At 42.5% G+C, this 14,898-nt stretch overlaps 1 protein-coding gene across 2 annotated transcripts; it reads right to left on the bottom strand.

Moving 5' to 3' along the window:
• Positions 1 to 7,409: 7,409 nt before the first annotated feature.
• On the bottom strand, positions 7,410 to 14,586 carry LOC119495205 (vasoactive intestinal peptide). Of its 2 annotated transcripts, none has more exons than XM_037781454.1 (6): positions 14,453 to 14,586; positions 12,042 to 12,146; positions 11,822 to 11,926; positions 11,254 to 11,379; positions 9,595 to 9,706; positions 7,410 to 9,162 (listed from the first exon to the last, which is right to left on the bottom strand). In XM_037781454.1, coding segments are annotated over exons 1-6 (459 nt in total). In that variant the 5' UTR covers positions 14,455 to 14,586; the 3' UTR covers positions 7,410 to 9,153. The 2 variants fall into 2 exon arrangements, with proteins under 2 accessions (XP_037637382.1, XP_037637381.1); XM_037781453.1 differs by having other exon boundaries at positions 14,460 to 14,586.
• Positions 14,587 to 14,898: the final 312 nt, after the last annotated feature.

Below are 14,898 nucleotides of genomic sequence, written 5' to 3'. Positions count from 1 at the left end.
ACAAACACTATGTACAAAAAAAGGCGGATTACTGGATGTACTTTGTAAAAATGGAAGAGAGAGAGAGAAGTGAGGGCTGGTCAGCAAGTACAGCAGTCAACTATGACTTGTTGCAGCTTTTGTTTGAACATGTTGAGAGAGGTGAGAGCTGTTAGTTTGAGCGTGTTCTGTAGTGAGTTCCAGTCATTTGCAGCGGCAAAATGAAAGGAGTTATGACCAAACACAGTACGGACTTTTGGAATGATGAGCCTTATGAAATCACTGGATCTTAAACGGCGATTGCTGTCGGAAATGTGCAGAAGATTGGAGAGGTAGCAAGGGGTCATTCCCAAAATGGATTTGTAGACCAAGAGCAGCCAGTGTTGTAGCCGCCTGGTGTGAAGGGAGGGCCAATCCACCAATCTGTAAAGTTCACAGTGGTGGGTGGTGAAGGGTGCACATGTGGCAAAACGGATTGCTGAGTGGTGGAGTGTGTCCAGTTTTCTGAGGGTGGTCTTTGATGCCATTTTATAAATTATATCGCCGTAGTCAAATAGAGGAAGGATGGTCATTTTCACAAGGGTGAATTTGGCAGAGTGTGTGAAGGAGGCCTTGTTTCGATACAGGAAACCCAGTCTAGCTTTGACTTTAGCCAGAAGGTTATTGATGTGTGTGTTAAATGAGAGAGATGAGTCCAACCAGAAGCCAAGGTATTTGTAGGAGCTGACAAACTCCAGCTCCGAGCCATCAGCACTGTAGATCTTGGGAGGGCTGGGGATGATGAGGTTTTTCCGGTCAAACAGCATACATTTGGTCTTTTTGGCGTTGAGGAGCAGGTGGAGGTTGTGGAAAGACTGTTGGATGGAGGTGAGGCTTTGTTGAAGAGTGGACACAGCAGAGTGGAGTGAGGGACCAGCTGAATATATGATGGTGTCATCAGCATACAGATGAATCCTGGAATTTCCAGCAGCTTTGGCTACATCGTTAATATAAATGGAGAACAAAATAGGGCCTAAGATGGAGCCTTGAGGCACACCTTTAGAGATGGTAAGAGGTTCAGACATGATGTTTTCGGTCTTCACCCGCTGGACACGATCAGCCAGGTAGCTAGCAAACCAGTTGCAACATCTACTGGACAAGCCAATGCTGGTAAGTCTTTGCAGGAGAATGTTATGGTTGACCGAGTCAAAAGCCTTGGCTAGGTCTATAAAGGCAGCTACACAAGTCTGTTTGATGTCCATGGCGGTGATGACGTCATCAAGGACCTTCAGTGTAGCGGTGGTACATCCGTGGCCTTTCCTAAACCCAGACTGCAGGTCAGACAAAATATGATTTAAGTCAATGAAGTGAATTAGTTGTTTATGTACCAGTTTCTCTATGACTTTGGCCAGACAGGGCAAAATGGAAATCGGCCTGTAGCAGTTTGGGTCAGAGCCAGAGCCTCCTTTAAAGAGGGGGAGAATTGTAGCCGATTTCCAGTCAGGGGGGAAAACAGACAGATGAAATGACAGGTTGAACAGGCTTGTAATAGGGGAAGCAATAATATGAGCGGCTGATTTTAAAAACACAGGGTCAAGCCCATCAGATCCAGCTGACTTGTTTGAATCTAACTTAATGAGTTCATCCAGGACTTCCGAAACCTTAACAGGTTGAAGGGAGAAGCTGTTAACGCTGGGTGATGAAGTGGGAGTGTTAGATGAATCTGTTTCAGGGGCAGCTGCACCAAAGAAATTAGATGAATTCACGAAATGTTGGTTGAAGTGTGTGGCCATGCGTTGTTTATCAGTAACAACAATGTCATCAAAAATCAAAGAAGTGGGTAGATGCGGAGAAGCAAGTTTGTTTTCCATGGATTTGACTGTTTTCCAAAATTTCTTGGCATCAGAGCCACTGGCTGAGAATTCTTCTTTGAAATGACTGATTTTAGCTTTCCTGATTGCCTGTGTTGTTTTGTTCCTACATTGTCTGAAGGCCAGCCAGTCGGCAGCAGACTGAGAAGACCTCGCTCTCCGCCATGAGGTGTTTTTTAGGCGGATCAGAGCCGCCAAATCGTGACTGAACCAGGGGCTGTAGCGATTCTTCGTCCGGAATCGTTTCAATGGGGCGTGTTTCTCAATGATTAGGCTAAAGGTGTTTTTGAAATAAGACCAGGCATCTTCCACTGAGGGGATAAGATTGATTCTTTCCCAGTTTGCAGCTGCAACATCTTGCAAGAAGGCCTGATTGTCAAAGTTTTTCAGTGAGCGCTTGGTCACAATCACCGGTGGACGTTTGACAGAGAGGCCGGAGCGAACGCATGCAATGGCACAGTGGTCACTCAAGTCTTGACTGAAGACTCCAGATCGGTAGTTTGATGGAGTGTTAGTGAGAATAATATCGATTAGTGTGGCAGATGACGGTGATTTCAAATTATGTCTGGTTGGCTCAGATACAATTTGAAAGAGGTTTAGGTTTAGGTTTATCAGCACACATGGAAATAAAGCAGATCAAATCACTTTGTATTCTTTTCCTGGAATGTATTAAATAAATAAATTACCAGCTATTGGGAAATAGTGGAATATAATTATTAAATAATGTTTATAATAAAGTAATTTTCCATACATTTTGAGGTAATATGAATGTATACTTATAAGCGTAATGCTTTAATACTTCTTGGGACTAAACTGGCCTTTTTACTTTATAAAAGTACTTTAAGTTTAAGAACAGTTGAGTACACAACTAGTTTACATTTAAGTCTTATTTTGTACTGCAACTATACTATAAGTATACAGATAGTTTACTAGTTGTATACTTGTAAGTGTACTACTTCAATACTTCTAAATTAGTTTATAAAAGTATACTTGAAGTGTGAGTATTGTACTGAAAGTTTACTAGTTATATACTGGTAGCCAACTTTATAGTTTATGAAAGTACACTTTAAAGTTACTCTCAAAAACTACTGGTTTAATAGTTTTTATACACTACAAGTATACTAACTTATAATTAGTATAAGCCAAGTGTACTTAGACTTGTATCTTCTCTTATTTTAAGTTTAAAAGTAGTATACTAACAGCAGACTAGAATAAAGGTCTTTCTGGTATGAGGGTTATTAAAGACAGAAAACATGAAACCATTTTTAATGGTTCACTAAACTGTGAAGAGCAGGACAGGAATCTTTCACCAGCCGTCTCTGGTCTCTGGTGGACACGTCGTCCTGCAGCGGAGACGTTACAGAGAGGTGGATACGTCGTCCTGCAGTGGAGCCGTTACAGAGAAGTGGACACGTCGTCCTGCAGCGGAGCCGTTACAGAGAGGTGGACACGTCGTCCTGCAGCGGAGCCGTTACAGAGAGGTGGACACGTCGTCCTGCAGCGGAGACGTTACAGAGAGGTGGACACGTCGTCCTGCAGCGGAGACGTTACAGAGAGGTGGACACGTCGTCCTGCAGCGGAGACGTTACAGAGAGGTGGACACGTCGTCCTGCAGCGGAGCCGTTACAGAGAGGTCGACACGTCGTCCTGCAGCGGAGACGTTACAGAGAGGTGGACACGTCGTCCTGCAGCGGAGACGTTACAGAGAGGTGGACACGTCGTCCTGCAGCGGAGACGTTACAGAGAGGTGGACACGTCGTCCTGCAGCGGAGACGTTACAGAGAGGTGGACACGTCGTCCTGCAGCGGAGACGTTACAGAGAGGTGGACACGTCGACCTGCAGTGGAGCCGTTACAGAGAGGTGGACACGTCGTCCTGCAGCGGAGCCGTTACAGAGAGGTCGACACGTCGTCCTGCAGCGGAGACGTTACAGAGAGGTGGACACGTCGTCCTGCAGCGGAGACGTTACAGAGAGGTGGACACGTCGTCCTGCAGCGGAGACGTTACAGAGAGGTGGACACGTCGTCCTGCAGTGGAGACGTTACAGAGAGGTGGACACGTCGTCCTGCAGTGGAGCCGTTACAGAGAGGTGGACACGTCGTCCTGCAGTGGAGCCGTTACAGAGCAGATAGAAGTCAACAGGTGGAGGACTCAGCAGTCTGTTAAAGGTGTGAAACATGACGACATGACTGAACGTGGTCCATTCAGACATCCAGACATCACACAGCTGACCTGCTGTCCATTAGCAGGATGTCCTCTGTGACCTACTTCCACTGACGGCTGAAAGGGAACTCATTAAAGGTGTAATAGTACGTTGATGTTCAAGGCTACAGTATGGAGGGTGATAAAGGCAGGGTAGACGATGTTCTCCTGTATTCACTATCTGTTCTACTGGTTGAAATTGTCTTTACACCCCGACAGTGATCCATTACTGATGAGCTCTGAGAAAGGAGCGTTAAAGAGCCTTCATCTGTAGCTGCTGGAATCCTGTAAAAACGTCCACCAATCACTGCCTCGAGGTCCGCTCGGAAAGAACCAATCAAACGCCTCCCTGCTCATTCGCTTCCCTTGGCGTGCACCAGCTTGAACTCAAAGCGCGTCGCCGCCGCACGTTTCCTGGTTTAGACGGAGCTCCTGAGGCCATGCTACTTTCACATGATGCTGACTTTCCAACATGGTCCACCCTACCTTTAATGAATGACGACGTAGTCGCTGTCCGTGGTGCTGAAGCTCTTGTGCTGTCCCACGATCCCTTTGGTGTGTTTCCTACCGCTCATTTCTTCTTCTTCTTCTCTCTCACATTTCCATCATAAAAACGTTTACTCAAATCATCTTTGTTTCTGATTTGGAAAAAGAACAACGAAAAGCTTCTAATGGTGTAACACATGCACACTCACATGCACTGCCTTTGTTTTTAATAGTCATATTTAGTTTCTATAAGATGAAACTATATTACTGTTCATATCGTCTGTCTATTTATGGATATGACATTAAAGGGACTGTTAGTAAGAATCCTAAATGTCTTGTTAACAGCTTCACCTGTGTCCGTTAAGTCAACTAAAGTCAGCGTCCTGTTGCTGGCGCTTGTGCTCGCTCTACATAGACATGAAGGAGCATCGCTCAACACAGTGAGGAGACACACGTCAGCTAAAAGCACAATATCACTCTATATTTCAGCTGCTTGGCAGTAATGTTAGCTGACCAGACCAAGGTCTCTCCATGAATCACTGCTGATCCTAGTGTTGGCTTTTCCCGCCTCAGCCTCCTGACCGCGGCCGGAGGGAACGGGGGAGACGCCGGAGTTTTGGTCGGAGACGATAACGTTTCTCTCTGCGGAGCCCCGTCACTTCACAAGACACGGGAAACCTCTGTTGGTCTGGAGGAGCTGCAGCAGTTATTTCTGCACAAACGTCCACTGAACATTCACTAGATATTCTCAGAGCTAAACTAACTCTTCTGCAGTGTGGAGTGAGCAGCATGCACGTGAGAGGTGGAGAGAGAGAGAGAGAAGGAGCGCGGTGTGTGAGTGAAGGGAGACAGAGGAGCAGAGGAGCAGAGGAGCAGAGACTCCGGTCCTGGAGACCAAAGCTACGTCTCCACCGCGTCCTCCGACCGCGGCCAACACTGTTTAACAGCTTCACTAGATACAACCAAGAGGTTTTGGTGCTTCACTGGAGTTTGTGTTGGAGTCTGAGTCTGAACAGCGGAGACACACGAGAGACCATGAGACACTGACCAGCAATGATTTATACCTGAACAAGTTACAAACAGTCCCTTTAAAGTATTTGCTGACTCTCAGACAAATCTTCCCAGGAGATGTTCAACCTGCTTCACAGGGAGAGCTGGTGAGACGGCTCAGAGATCACTTCAACTAGTTCAGATGCCAACAAGGATAAAAAAGAAAGTAGGCGTTTCTACGGGACTAGAAACACCCTCAGTGTGAACTCAGTGTTTTCTTGTCAGTGTTACTGAACTTCACATCAGTCAGCTGAGCCCCGATGGGGAAGACGTGAAGGTCGTACTCGTATACTGTATGTCAACATGTCACATCCTTCTAGATTATCACATCCACGGCTTTTTCTCTGTTAGAAACTATGATTAGCTGACCTCGAACAGCAAGGCTTGTTTTAGAAATATTAAAGAGATGGTAAGACAATTAAAATATGTATATATTTATACAGTTCAGTTGGTGAGTTTGTATGATATTCAAACTGGTATTCTCCTCTAAACGGCCTTTTTAACACTCAGAAAGGACATCTTTTAGGGACAAAACTAAATCCTGGAGGATGTTTTGAGGCTTTCAAGAAGAAAATCGGTCAAAAGCACAATATATTAATAATATTAATAACTACACTCTAAGAAAACAATCTGTAGACAAACAGATAATGTCCTGTTAGTTTACAGACATTTTCTTCAACCCCTAAAACGAAACATGTCTGTAGATTAACAGTTTGTCCTCCGTACCTGTAGCCAGATATCTTTAACCTTTACATTCTGGAGGGAGAACAGACGCTAACGCTGCGTTGGTACGTTACCTGTCAGTCTCTGTGGACCGCCTGAGGATAAACCTGGAGCTAACTCTACCTGACGTCCTCTGAAGTCTCAAATATAAACTTTGGTTTAAACGTAAACTACGATACCAAACTGACAGTGTGTTCCAATCCGCGTACTTCTGTACTTACACTCACTACTCTGAGTGCATAAGTGCGTTCACACTGGGAAGTACGGCAAAATGCAGTGCACTCAAAGCACCCGGATGTTGTACTCAAAACGGTCAGATGGTTGAGTGTGGAACGCTGGACACTTTCCACACTCAACTGTCGCCATCTTGGCTACGTAGCGGAAGGGGCGGAGCCACGACCACTATTCAAACATACGCAGATAACAGAATAAAACAATACGTAAATATACCGGTGCATTTTCAGCCAACAGGAGGACACATCGTAGGCGACGACGTTGGAAACCTAATTTCCACTCTGCTTTCATTTTTTCCAGAAGATATTTTGGCGGGTAGCGAGCCGCGGTCAAATGTTGCGAACGTCATTTCTGGTCAGTGCGCCGCAGAGTATTCCATTTGAGACGACCCTACCCCGCTGAAATTTACGCACTACTCAAGTGAGTACAGAGTGCGCACAGTGCACTACACTGAAGTGTACTTCTGGAAGCACGTGGATTGGAACACACTGTTAGTCTCAAAATGAGTCATGAAAATATTCCTGCGTATCTGGTAACGTTAACGGTCAATGGAGAAAAGTTTCTACAAATCCAAAATTGAAGTTAAACTTTGCCGTGTGTGATGGTCTCTGCCTCTTCCAACTTTGGCGCTAGCCGAGGTTTGTGTTCCCACAATGCAATGCATTTTTTAAAATTTTTGGGTAAAACTCTTGTTAAAAATCGATTCAGTAAATTCCTTCATCTGAACATCGGCGTTTCATCGGCCGTATCTTTACGGACGTTTCTTAGAGTGTAGAAGCAGCTTAAACTCAGCATGGTTTTGTCTTCCCAAGAACCCAAAGTGATCAAAGTCATGTCCATAAAACTCCGTCAAACAATCAGCCAGACAAAAAGACTCAGCTTTGAAAAATAAACCGTTATCTTTTATTTGGTGAGTGGTGTACATCACTATATGCACTAAAGGCTGCAGGTCTATGCTCAGTTATAATGTCTTTGCTCTACATGTTGAATAGTATAAAGTGATTATATGCATCTGTGTCCATTCAAAATCTCCTCCTCTTGATCTCCTTTTTATCATGAAATCACCACGTGTGGATTCTCTAAAACAATAATTCAGTCACTCAGATCATGAATGAACGTTAACGGGATGACTGGTCATCTGAATTCTGAGTTTGAAAGTTAGCATCCTAATGAAACTAAATCAGTTTCAATGTATTTGTATGCAACTATTGTTCTATTAAAGGTAAATGGACAAACTTTTTTTTTCTAAAGCAGTGAGTCCACTAAAAGTCAATGGTGCTAAAAGACTCTACTGAAAGTTGATGGAACTATTGGTTAGCGAAATATTAATCAGATTCCAATCAGACAGATGTTCCATTTAAATGAAATAAATTAATAAGAAATACTGTTCCATTGATGTTCAACAAGTCAAACGCTCAACTGAAAGTTAATGGGATGAATTTCACTTGACTTTAATGGAACAGTTGTTCCATCAAACATTATTGGGAGAAACATTTTCATTGCAAGTTGCAAATATCCCAATTGAAATTTATATAAAACAGTGATTTCACTGAATGCTAACGGTGTTAATGTTCCATTGAAGATTAATCGTACAAGTGCTCCATTGAAAGTTAATGGAAATATTGGTAACTGAAAAATTAGTCAGAATTCAATCACTCAGATGTTCCATTCAAAGTTAATTGGTGTTGGTCACATAGATCCACTGAAATTCAATAGAAGAGTTACTCTATTAAAAGTAAATGCTGTTCCATTGACGTTCAATGGGTCGAATGTTTAAATGAAACCTGATGGGACAAATTTCACTCCAATTTAATACGGCAGTAGTTCCATTAAAAAGTTATTAGGGTAAATGGTTCAATTGAAAGTTTGATCTTGAAACTAAATGTGACAAATATTCCATTGATTTCCATTTTATACAAGTATTTTCTTTAAAAAAAGTAAATAGAGCCATAGTTCAGTTGAACTTAATAGTTAATAGTTTGTTCCACTTAATTTTCTGCAAGGCAGTGATTACACTGAAAGCCAATGGTGCTAGCGTTCCACGGAAGATTAGTTGAAAACATTGAAAGTTAATGGAAATTGTTTGTGAGTGAATTTTTTGTTTTATTTTTCATTCAAAGTTAACTGAACAAACGTAGGTCACTTAAAACTTAAGTTACAGTAGATCCACTGAAAATCAATGGTACGCTATTGAAAGTAAATTCTGTTCTATGGAAATTCAATGGGTTGAATGTTTAACTGGAAGTCAATGGGGCAAATTTCACTAAAAGTCAATAGGATAGTGGTTCCTTTAGATGGTTATTAGGAGAGAGATGGTTTCATTGAAAGTTAATGGACAGTGATCTTAAGTAAAGTAAATGTGGTACTTCTGTTTTACTGTTGACGTTCGCTGATTGATCAAACTGCTCAGGGACACGCACGTTGCTCAGTGTGGTCTATATAGTATTGTATGTATATATATATCTATATATACTATATACAGTGTAAACATGTGTTGTGTGGATGAATAGATAGTGAACACATCATCATTGACCTTCGAATGTCCTTTTGATTTAACACTGTGTTGTTGTTGGGATGGGCGTTTTCATGAGGATGACTTGAGGTATTCACTCGAGCTCCAGGCGCCTCCTCAAAGTGGCTGAAAAAAACAAGAGAGAGGACAGATTAAATATTAATGAAGTCATATATTTCCACCTCTTTATTTCCCTCCATTTACATCAGAAACATCGGTCCATGCCAGACATTTAAATGTCCACATATGAGGATATCGACGGGGAAACAGTACTCGACACAACACCTGTATGAATAGTTTAGAGTATTTAGCATTTTCGTTCCATCTATTTGAGACGCCCCGTTGTTTTAAAGTCCAAAGGGTTGAAATCTGAATCCGGTTTAATCGGTTAGGGTTCGGGGTAAGGCAGATACTGTAGACTGGAGTTGTGGTAAAGGTAATGTTTGGAGGCTGGTTGGGAATATGTTGTGTCAACGAGGGCCAACAGTACAAACGTCGGTGAGTGTGTGTGTGTGTGTGTGTGTGCGTGTGTGCGTGAGTGTGTGTGTGTGTTCCTACCAGATGAAAGTTGTTTAGGAGGTGATCTACGTTGATGTCATCGTAGCTCTCCTGGAAGGTGTTGGGTTCGTCCCTGGACTCCTCTGGGTCGCTGGTTCCAGGATCTTCTAGGCTGAGTGGAGAAAGTCAACATGAATAGTTTTATTCCAAAAGGCACAGTCAGGGAAGACAAAAACCAGAACGCCCAACAGAGGAAACAAGCGTTGCATTTCATTCTTCAACCAGACATTAAAATGCATGCTCTATTTGTTCATGTTCATCTCAACCAATATAACAAATAGTGTAAACTGGATAACATCGTCAACCCTGCCTTTAAAGGAGCAGTGTGAAGGATCTGGTGTTATCTAGCAGTGAGGCTGCAGATTGCAACCACTAGAAACTTCTCCCATGTGCCAAGCGTGTCGGACAACTACATGAATGTCCCTCTCTAGAGACAGTTGTAGAGTCTGTGTGTACGTGAGAAGTGAAGCCAGAGTGAGAGAGCGGCGGTGAATGTGTGTGATGTTGTGGAGCAGAAGACAGAGTTAGTTTAGCTCTGAGAGTATCTAGTGAATGTTCAGTGCTGCAGCTCCTCCAGACCAGCAGACGTTTCCTGTGTCGTGTTTCCCGGCGGCTGAGTGAAGTGACGGCGGCGGTTAACTCCGGAGAGAGTAACGTTATCGACTCCGGTCCAAACAGGACAAGTTAACACGGTGTTTGGTCTGTTCTGAGCTACTGTAGAAACACCGTGAAGAGGAGCCCTCTTTAGTCTACAGTTTATGCAGAGTAACATCCCATAATAACAAACACTGAGCTCAAGAGATTCAGGTTAAATGAGGGACGGTAAAATAAGAAGGTGTTTAATTCATTAATCGAATATGAATCGATCACGACTTTGTCCTCCCACAATTAACTGAAGATGATGGACTGAGATATTTAACTGAGACGTTTAAAATGCTTGTTCTGCTCGTAGAAAACTGCTGCAGATCAAATCAAACGTTTCCTAAACTAACAGCCACCAGCTGCTGATACAGATGTTCTGGCTTCACTTTTCATGTGTTTATGATTCAATTAAGAGCATCAAATTGTTTATCTAACCTCTTAATGTTTTCAATGTTGCTCTCAAAGTGCACCAGATTGATGCATTTAACTTTAGCTAGTAACAGGGTCGGGTGAATATTCCTGTCATTTTTCAGATCGCAGAAAAAAATATATTGTAATGTCGTTTTTTTCCAACATCGTGCAGCCCTCATTTGTACATTTGTAGCTCAGCATGGAAGAGAAAGCAGTGCTCTGTCTATTTTAATGTGAAAGTGCAGTAATAAAAATATATTGTCAATGAATAATCGTGATCTCAGTATTGATCAAAATGATGGTGATTATCATTTTGTCCATAATGGTGCAGCTCTGATGGTGTTGTCAGTGATGTCAAATGATACGTGAACTATTTTCAGGGGCTTTCAGTGAGTCATGATGGTATTTATGTTCCATGTGAGGGAGAGAATGAAGCAGAGGATGAACCAGAGACGGACAAGTTGATGTAGGGAGGACTGATGTTATTCCTCTTCCAGTGAGGGAGAGGATGAAAAAGAGGATGAAGCAGAGGATGAAGGAGAGAATGATGGAGAAGATGATGGAGAGATGAGACAGGTGGATGTAGGGAGGACCGATGGTGCCTACCTCCTCTTTCCTGTTAACACTGAGTTCAGGTACTTCTTGACGGCCATCTGCTTGCGGAAGCGGCTGTAGTTGTCTGTGAAGATGGCGTCTGAGTGGCGCTTCACCGGCTCCTCCATCAGCTCATCGCTGGAGAGAAAAGAGACAGAAACAAAGAGATGAATGGAGGTGGAGGTGGAGGTGTCACCAGCAGGTTTCCATACAAAGTGAGTGCAGTGATGCATTCATGGTGTCTTCTCTTTGTGTGTGTGTGTGTGTGAATCCCTCCTGGCTTTATAACACACATGTAATGAAGCATAAATTAACCTTTTAAAATGTTTAGTCAATTACAAAATGCATCATCAAGCAGGTTGCGTCTTCTCGTTGCAAATGTCAGGAGTTAAACTGTCGACACTTTAATGAGTTTAGTGAAATAAGATTTTAAGATTTTCTGACGTAAAAGTTAGAAAATGTGTTTATGACTCAAAGCATCAAAAACTTTTATGAGACGTTCATATTTATATTTCTCTTGATTCTATATTTAAAGGAATTGCAGCGTGGGGTTCTGTTAATCAGGAGGAGGATGACCTACCTGACCCGCTTCCCGATCAGAGACTCCAGGTACCTCCTCGCTGACAGCTGTCCGAGCAGTTTGCTGTATCCGCTGGTGAACAGACCGTCTGCGTGTCTCGTCGGTCTACAGTCAACAGGACAGTCACGTTAAAACCTCATCACCATTTATTAAAACATTAACAATCTAAATAAACATAAAGCTACAACAAAGCTGATCTCAGAGCGCACAGCTCTCTTACCTCATGGATGTGTATGGCAGACTCAGAGTCCGGGTGTACAACACACTGCACAGGGCTATTAGGAACAGCAGCTGGGGGCCGGTCCGCTGTAACATCGCTTTACACCTGAGGATGAACACATGAACACAGAGAGGATGAACACATGAACACAGAGAGGATGAACACATGAACACAGAGAGGATGAACACATGAACACAGAGAGGATGAACACATGAACACAGTGAGGATGAACACAGAGAGGATGAACACAGAGAGGATGAACACAGTGAGGATGAAGACAGAGAGGATGAACACATGAACACAGTGAGGATGAACACAGAGAGGATGAACACAGAGAGGATGAACACAGTGAGGATGAAGACAGAGAGGATGAACACATGAACACAGTGAGGATGAACACATGAACACAGTGAGGATGAACACAGAGAGGATGAACACAGAGAGGATGAACACAGTGAGGATGAAGACAGAGAGGATGAACACATGAACACAGTGAGGATGAACACATGAACACAGTGAGGATGAACACAGAGAGGATGAACACAGAGAGGATGAACACAGTGAGGATGAAGACAGAGAGGATGAACACAGAGAGGATGAACACAGTGAGGATGAAGACAGAGAGGATGAACACATGAACACAGTGAGGATGAACACAGAGAGGATGAACACAGAGAGGATGAACACCAGGTCAGTTCTAAAGAAGGGAACTATCTGTTTATGTTCTGATGCGATGCTGGACTCAGTCAGAGGAGAGCAAAACAAAGCAGTGGATCTATAGTGCGTAATTACGCACGGCTGGACGAGGACAGACCCGGTCCTCTCCAGGGACTCTGTTGTCTCCACAGAGACCACCACATGTATGTTATTTAAAAGTAGACAATGTGCATTAATTAACTCGAGCCATCATGTGAATGTGCCAGATTCAGCAGGTTGATGGCATTGTGTTGAGCTCAGAAACGACCCATTCCTCCTCAGATGGGTTCACTGACATCATGCTTTACATTTCCTCCTAAAGACTAAATGTAACTGTTGAATGCAAAAAAAATAATTTACTTTACTTATTTAAATTTTACTAACTTTATTTAAAAAATATTCTTTAATTTACTGACTCGTTTCATCCAAACATCCACAGACTTTATTCTACAAACTCATCTGGTCATCCAGTATCAATAAAACCAGACAGAGAATCCTCCACAACGTTAACATCATATTCCACTAGTTTATATTTTTAACAATCAGATCATATTTCAGTTTCTGGGCTTTTCGATCAGATTCAGAGGAACCAGATGATGGAGTATTATTCACATCTATCAATAAACTGTTCATCTGTCAAAGGTTTCAGAAGTCTCTTAAAGGCTCATTTCATTTCATTGATCTGCTGTCTTGTAATTGTTTTTCCTCCATGTTTTCCCTGGATCTGGTTTTATCTGTTTTATTTTTTCCCACTCCCAATGTTGTTTGGTAACTATTACCCAGAAGTCTTTATAGATATTTAAATCAATATCCTCCTCACACACACTAACCACACACACACACACACACACACACACACACACACACACACACACACACACACGCACTTGTCTTTCTTGATATATTTACTGTATTGTTATTTGTTGTTATTATATATATCTTGCCCTAATTGTTTGTTATCACTATTACGTATTCATATTATGTCGTCTAGTCTCTAGGTGGAGGTTCAGATCAGCCCAGTGGGGTTTATCTCTTCCTGAACTTTATATTATTACTATATTTCTTTTGTTATGTTATTTAGCCTTAAATTGTGCAAAACAAATAAACAAACAAACACAGAGTTTGTTCTCACGATAGACTACAAACTCATCTCTTCATCCAGTATAAATAAAACTAGACAGAGAATCCTCCAGAACGTTCAGCATCATATTCCACTATTTTATATTTTTAAGTTTACAATCAGATTATATTTTAGTTTTTCAGCTCCCTGACTCTAAAGTCACTACTTGTCAGCTGAAAGGAACAAAACAGAAGAGTGTTTTAGCCATGAAGGACATGAAGGAATGATATCTGACTAATCTCTCAGATGATAGTGAGTTTTTAGCAGAAGAAAGAAAAAGATCTCCAAAAAGATCTCCAATGCGTAATTACGCACAACGCCGGCGAGCTTTCTCTCATTCATTCATTCATTCATTCAATCATTCCTCAACAGACCGAATGAATGAATGTGTCGAGCTGCAGCTTGACATTTAAAAATAATCATTTAATTCGATTAAAACTTAATATTCGGTCATTTGGAGAGATTTATCCAAAACCTGTCTGGAAGCGCAAAAAGGAACAAAATCTAAAGACGCACCATCTGAATCAGATAAAGTCTGTGAAACAATAAAAATCTTACATCTTACATGTTTCCTCTAAATCAAATAAGATCTTACATCTTACATGTGCTCTGGAGAAAGTTGTCTGCTGGTTGTTGAGTCCGCTGCGTCCAGATGAAGTCCAGATGTGGAGCTGCTGCTGCTGCTGGTTGTATCTCCACTCTGTGAGTCCTGACTCTTTCTGACTCCGACTCGGTGTCTCTGTCTGTTTCTCTGCTCGCCTTCAGCTCTGCTGCAGGTTTTATACACCTGGATGTGTCTGGTGGGTGGGGGGGGGGGGGGGCATCAGATTCGATCAGGTCCTGTGACGTCAGCAGGTCGCTGCTTAACGTCATCGCTCATCGCTCAGGGGTCGGAACCAAACAGGCCGATGGTGAAATTAGTGGGATGTTTCTTCTTCTTCTTCTTCTAATTAATCTCAGGAATAACTAATTTATTGGATGATGGTTTGACTCATCTGACCATGATCCCTGCAGGGCTCTGGTCTCTGGGTTCTGGTCTCT

Source organism: Sebastes umbrosus, chromosome 10, assembly GCF_015220745.1.
Source record: "Sebastes umbrosus isolate fSebUmb1 chromosome 10, fSebUmb1.pri, whole genome shotgun sequence".
NCBI classification, from domain to species: Eukaryota; Metazoa; Chordata; class Actinopteri; order Perciformes; family Sebastidae; genus Sebastes; species Sebastes umbrosus.
This window is presented reverse-complemented; position numbering and strand designations above follow the sequence as displayed.

Bases quoted from the DNA above. Each gene is read 5' to 3' on its own strand.
- LOC119495205 (XM_037781454.1), bottom strand. The intron at 11,380-11,821 runs GTAGGTCATCCT...TTTTCTCTCCAG, and splicing joins CTGATCGGGAAGCGGGTCAG to CGATGAGCTGATGGAGGAGC. The intron at 9,707-11,253 runs GTAGGCACCATC...TTCTCCACTCAG, and splicing joins GTGTTAACAGGAAAGAGGAG to CCTAGAAGATCCTGGAACCA.